At 31.5% G+C, this 6,092-nt stretch overlaps 1 protein-coding gene across 1 annotated transcript; it reads right to left on the bottom strand.

Moving 5' to 3' along the window:
• Window positions 1-3,809: 3,809 nt before the first annotated feature.
• On the bottom strand, window positions 3,810-5,127 carry LOC21402408 (probable 2-oxoglutarate-dependent dioxygenase AOP1). Its single transcript, XM_010112012.1, has 3 exons — window positions 4,751-5,127; window positions 4,199-4,520; window positions 3,810-4,049 (listed from the first exon to the last, which is right to left on the bottom strand). The coding sequence occupies exons 1-3, from the start codon at window positions 5,125-5,127 to the stop codon at window positions 3,810-3,812; spliced, it is 939 nt and encodes a 312-aa protein (XP_010110314.1).
• Window positions 5,128-6,092: the final 965 nt, after the last annotated feature.

Raw genomic sequence — 6,092 nt, forward strand, 5'->3', positions numbered from 1 at the left:
CTTCTCAAAATACTCAAACTAAGGTGTTTTTTTTTTTTTTTAAAGGATCTACACTGAGGTATGTATTGCCTAACATTAATTTGTACACGTATTTATACAAGATAATCTCATTGCATTTTGCGTGATATATGCCTAATTAGTCCAAGAGATAAGGACATGACATGCTCTGAGATAAGACAGGAAATTGATCGATGAATTCGAAAATGTTGACTGTACGTTTTATCACATTCTTGGTGATCAATCGAATATTCACAGAAACTTTTGTAGCTTAATGTTGTCAAATGTCAAATATAAGCATTTTTTAACTTTACGAGATTGGGTTTTCGGATCCTAAAGTCTCAAAAGAGCTGAGGAGAAAAGAAAAAAAGAAAGAGTCAATTTGACAGAAAGGCGCTCCTTTTTTGTTATATATTTGATAATCGACTTAGACCGTAGCAGGCCCTTGTGAGAGTTAGTTTTGCTGGCTTAATTTATATATACCTCCAAGCTATAATATTAGAAAAATGCTAAGATCAATACTCTTTTTATCACTCTCTACTTTCTGTACTATTGCCGTGTGGCATCTCATTTTCCTATTAAAAGCATTAGAAAATCCATAAAAGGAGCACAAGAAAAAAAAAAGAAAAAAAAAAGTAAACAGTATGCATATATAATGTGTAAAGGAAAGGTCTTTTTCAAGATTGCCCAACGATTTACAAGGGAAAAAAAAAAAAAAAACGTATCCAACATGCATATTTAAAAAGGAAAAATTAAAAAAGAAAAGGAAAGGAAAAAAAGTATCAACGTATTTATAAACTAATACATAAGTAATAAATATTATAATGGAAATTTTTTATATTAAAAAGTGGCAAAGTTGTAATGAAGAGATAAAACAATGGTTTATAATTATGCTTTATTTTTATGGGGATGTGAAAATGACATGGGGCAGAAAGAGAAGCAAGAGAGTGAGAAATAGAGTGATAAAATGAGTGCCGATGAAATTGAGAAATGTTCTACTAGCCACATGTCTTCTCGTCAGAGCAAAAGTTAGAAGAAATGCCAAAAATACTAGCCACGTGTCTTCTCATCAGAGCAAAAGTCAGAAGAAATGTCAAAAATATGACGAGTGATAAAATGAGTGCCGATGAAATTGAGAAATGTTCTACTAGCCACGTGTCTTCTCGTCAGAGCAAAAGTCAGACGAAATGCCCAAAATATGACACATACTGTCGTGTTAGGATGGCCATGCAAGACTACTAGTAATCTTTTTTTCTTTTCTTGCCAAAGGCCAAAAAAAAAAAAAAAAAAAAAAAGTGATCAACAAAGGAAAACAGATCACTCTCTCTCTCTCAAAAAGAAAATCAATAAATTATTTATAAAAACAAAAAATTAAAAATTAAAAAAAAAAACAGAGAAAAGGAAAAGAAAACTAGAGAGTAGAGACGTTTCATGGTAAAGGATACAATAAACAACATGTCGTCTATAGTTACGTTTACAAGAAGAAAAATCAGAAAATTAACATGTCATCTTATGAACTTTATACAGATGACTCGTGAGTCGTAATCACTTCATAAGTTCATAGCAGTAAATAACCCCAAAAAGTCATTGGCAGAATCGAATCCTAAACAAGCTCCACGTTCTGTAACTTTTCAGTTGAGGGAAAAAAAAATTTTAAGACTTCGACGTGTCGTTTACTATGCAACAAAACAAGAGCGAAGCAATGTTAAACTAGAAAACAACATTCAAATAAAACGTTATGTCGTTTATAGGACATTGAAGAGAGTCACGGAGCCATAAATTTATTTCAGTGGGGCACTAATCAATACTAAAATTCTATACTAAAAAACTAAAGTTCTAAAATAAGAATGTTTCTTTTCTTTAATTTTTGTCTTCTTTTTTTTATCAAACTTGGTTTCGAGCATATTTAATTCGACCTAAGACAACTCTAGTCCAAAAAATAATATTGTGAGTTAAGTACTATATAAATCGCATAATGTAAAAATACTAATCAATTTTCTTAAATCCATTAATTTTGCTTGTTGAAATAATGATATTGTGAGTTAAGTATACTACATAAACGACATTTTGTGAATAATCTAATCAATTTTCATAAATCCATCAATATAATTTTTTTCTTATTGTACTTAATTAGTAATATGTTATACATTTAATCATTAAGCATAACTTTACATGACCGAAATATTGACAAATACCCTTTAAAAGTGTATGAATCTTAATATTTATCCGTTATTCTTAATTAATACCATTTTTAGCAAAATAAGTATAATAACAAAAGAGTATTAATTAAGAGTAAGGGGTAAAAATTTAGACTCATATACTTTTAAGAGTAAGCTCAACATTTTTCTCTTTACCCTACTACGTTACTACTTTACTCGACATAATTACTCGTTGTTACAATAAAGTTTGAAGAACATATACCTTAATGTTTAAAAAAAAAAAAAAAAAAAAACTAAAACTAAATGAGAAGATATGAACAGATAAAAAGGAAGAGATACCGAAAGAGATTATGATAGGGATAAAATTACATTTCACAGTAGTCATGGATCAATGTGGAAAAAAAAGACTGAGTAAGGGCAAATTGAAAGAAAAAAAAAATACTAAAGTACTATATGGAAGTGCAAATAAAAAAAAAAATATATAGTGGGAGCACGTGGCCAGACGGCTCCTATAGTGCATCCGTTCCTGATTGAAGACAAAAGACATTGATCACTCATTCCTTAATACGACAGCGGTTGAAGAGACGTCCTTTAAAGTTGAACAGACGACGTACGTATTCCGTTTCTTAAGAAAATCACATGTCGTTTTTTAAGTTGGACAAACTGGGTTTTGGGAAGTTGTAACACGGTCACGTCACTGATGATTTTCCTCATTTGGGACCATCTGACTAGCTGGCATTTGGCAATTATCAGAAGATCATTATCATATATAAGCTTGGATATGGCAGCAGTACTAATTTAATTATCATAATTGCTTGTGATCTTTCTCAAAGAAATCGTACAATTAAATTCTATAAAATATTTGATTTGATACGCAAACAAACCTGAGAGTTTGTCTTTTCTTTTGTTCACGCTTCCACCACATATTCATCAAAGTAGTAATAATAATAATAATTTGATTTGCACTAAATCGGCAAGACCATTGAGAACTGATCATGCATTAAGAAATTAGGAGATCATTTCTTCTTGAAGCAAGAATTTTAGTGGTAAATTGCATAGCTAACTTTGTTAGGGACAAATTGCATTTCTAACTTTGTTAGGGGCAGAGGCAGAAAAATTAATCAAGAGGATGGGGGCGTGACTGAACTAATAAGGTAGAGTAAATAGATCACAGATGAATTTTAAGGAAGCGGAACAAAGTATAAGTTTTATGTAAACTTTCATATTACAAAAAAAAAAAAAAAAAAAGAGTTTAAATAGGGCAGCCGCCCACTTCGTCGGTGGTGTCTCCACCCCTTAGATCACTTCACTCCTCATAAAATAATTAACATAAACCACATAATTACACCACACATTCTTAATACACCACTCTTTAACTAAAGACCAGTATTAATCGGAGGATTTTCATAATTGTATTCAATCTATTATAAGTGCCGATGTAGCTCTTTCTAGTTAATAAGATCCACTTCCATTTTTTTTTTTTTTTAAAGAAAAAACTTGATACAATAGCGCTTGCTTGAAATTCAAAGTGCATGTTGTACCACACACTTCATACACTAGAAACACTGGACACGTAGCGTAAAAGTCACTAACCATATGAAGTACATAAAAAAAAAAAAAAAAAAAAAAAAAAAGGAGACCCGTTTTCAGTGATTATTCTGAAATAGCAGAAAAGACCTTAATGGGATACGGAGCTTTTCTTTGTTCTTGGAAACGGAGCCACCCAAAATGGTCAATTGGTTTATACTTTAAGGGGTATTTCTCATCAACTAGATCTTCAGGAACATCAATCACACCATTAATGAATGCAAATAATCCAATGGAGTATCTTGTCTTGTTTTCTTTCATAATCACTTGGTGCTCACAAGGACGAACTCTGTCATTACTCCAAGCCTGTATTAATATTATCAAAAATCAAAAGAGCTATTAATGTGCTAAGAATAAAAAAAAAATCATCAAATTATGTGAATTTTCATGACATATATAAAAATGTTTTTGATCTTCAATTCAGTCGAACAGTGATATAGTTAGTGACATTATACCCCAACTATGTCGCCTGCAATGATTAGAAAAGACGACGCTGAAGGTTTAACGTCAATCCATTGACCATCCTTGGATTTGACTTGAAGACCTTCAATTTGATGTTGATTAACTATGGACATGAAGGTCCTGTCTTTGTGACACTGCAACCCTACATCGGTTTCGTTCGGTTGACGAGTTCTGTACTTGAAGAATCGAAGAAGGTATGAGGTCAATGCCATGTTGGAGCCATGCAGTCTCTGGACGCCATAGCTATCGAACACCATTCTTGTTGCCAATTCATACAGTTCCACCAATAGCTTTGACATGGACTGAGTAGTTTCACTGTAACGGACAACGAAAAAAAAAAATGAGGTCTACCTTGTAAAGATTTCTATAATTAAGTAAAGTACTTATTCATGTAGATTTTTGAACGTTAAATTATTTCATAATAAAAGAATATATATATATATATATATATATATATATCTGACAGACAATTCAGAAACATTCACTACATAGTAAAAAAATATCTAGTACGTAGTAAAATACCAATGTATAAAGTTCAAGTTTACCGAAAATTTTCGTTCCCTGCAGGCCACATAAGGTTTGTAAATTTTCGCGATCCTTGCAAAGTTGTTGGATTATCAACTCCCAAAGATTCATAGAGAGGGACAACGGAGAACTGCCCATAATAGCTATGGTAAGGCCTTTCACTGGTTTTCTGCATTTTAGTTTCTAATGGAAGATCAAATAGAGATTCAGCTGCAGCAAAAACTGAGTTGTGAAGGTCTACAGGAATTTTGTCGTAGACAGCTTCAAAACAGCCATACTCTTCGAAGCCATTTCGGACTTCTTTGCAAGCCAAGACCCATTCATCCGTTCCAGGCTTCAAATTTTTCTTGGTAAAATCAATAACAGGAATTTTATGCTCTGCACTCTGAGATCCCATAATTATATTAATGATGGTAAATGTTTTCTCCCCTTCGTGATCTGTTTGAAATGTATGTATAGCAGCTTATATAGTTTTTTTTTTTTTTTCCCCCTTCTATTTGTTTATTTGGTTGAGAGAAGTGTACTGATATAGTTACAATCTTACGTGAGTATTTGTAGTCTGATGTGCCCGTATCAATTTTTCTTTCCACAAAAAATCTATAAATAAATAAAAATTACGTCATTTAAATTTAAAATAATAAAAATTTTGTAATGACATTGTATCACCTCACTTAATTGGCAGATTTTTTAAAATTGAATCTTAAGCCATTAGAAAATCCAATTTTTTATAATGGTATCAAAATGCACAAAACTCAAAAGAGCAGCTAATCCATCCAAAATAGGATTAGTAACTTCAAAGAATGCACCATCTTATGAAGCGTGTATTTAATAAAAAAAAAAATCAATCCTGTCAAGCGTGTAAAAAATAAAAATAAACCCGAATCCCATACAATTTTAATATAAACTAATCACAAATTATTAAGTACATTTGGCAAATTCACAAAATAAGTTGACCTTTTAATTCCAGGCTTATAGTCAATATTATAATCATATCGTCTATTCTGTCAATTTTCATTTTCTTGTAGCACAACCTATTAAAATGAAATATTGGTAGTCTTTTGTATTTCGCACTAGGATTATTCATAATAATTCTGTGGGGCTTGTGGAGCTTATCTTTCAAAAATCGTGGCTTCCCATATCATTGTTTTATAATAAGGAGTAAATTCATACTTAAAATCTTGGCATCGAATTCTTATGATATTAGAAAGGGCATGTTGGCGTGTGATAGGATTGTCCTAGTAGGTGCCAATTTTTCGAATCCTTTTATGCTCATGCTAGTTGATTACTCTGTTTCATTTAAAAATTTAATATTTAATCTCGGAAAATTCTTTTTGTTCTTCAATGACGACATATATGACGTTT

Source organism: Morus notabilis, unplaced genomic scaffold, assembly GCF_000414095.1.
Source record: "Morus notabilis unplaced genomic scaffold, ASM41409v2 Scaffold151, whole genome shotgun sequence".
Taxonomy (NCBI): Eukaryota; Viridiplantae; Streptophyta; class Magnoliopsida; order Rosales; family Moraceae; genus Morus; species Morus notabilis.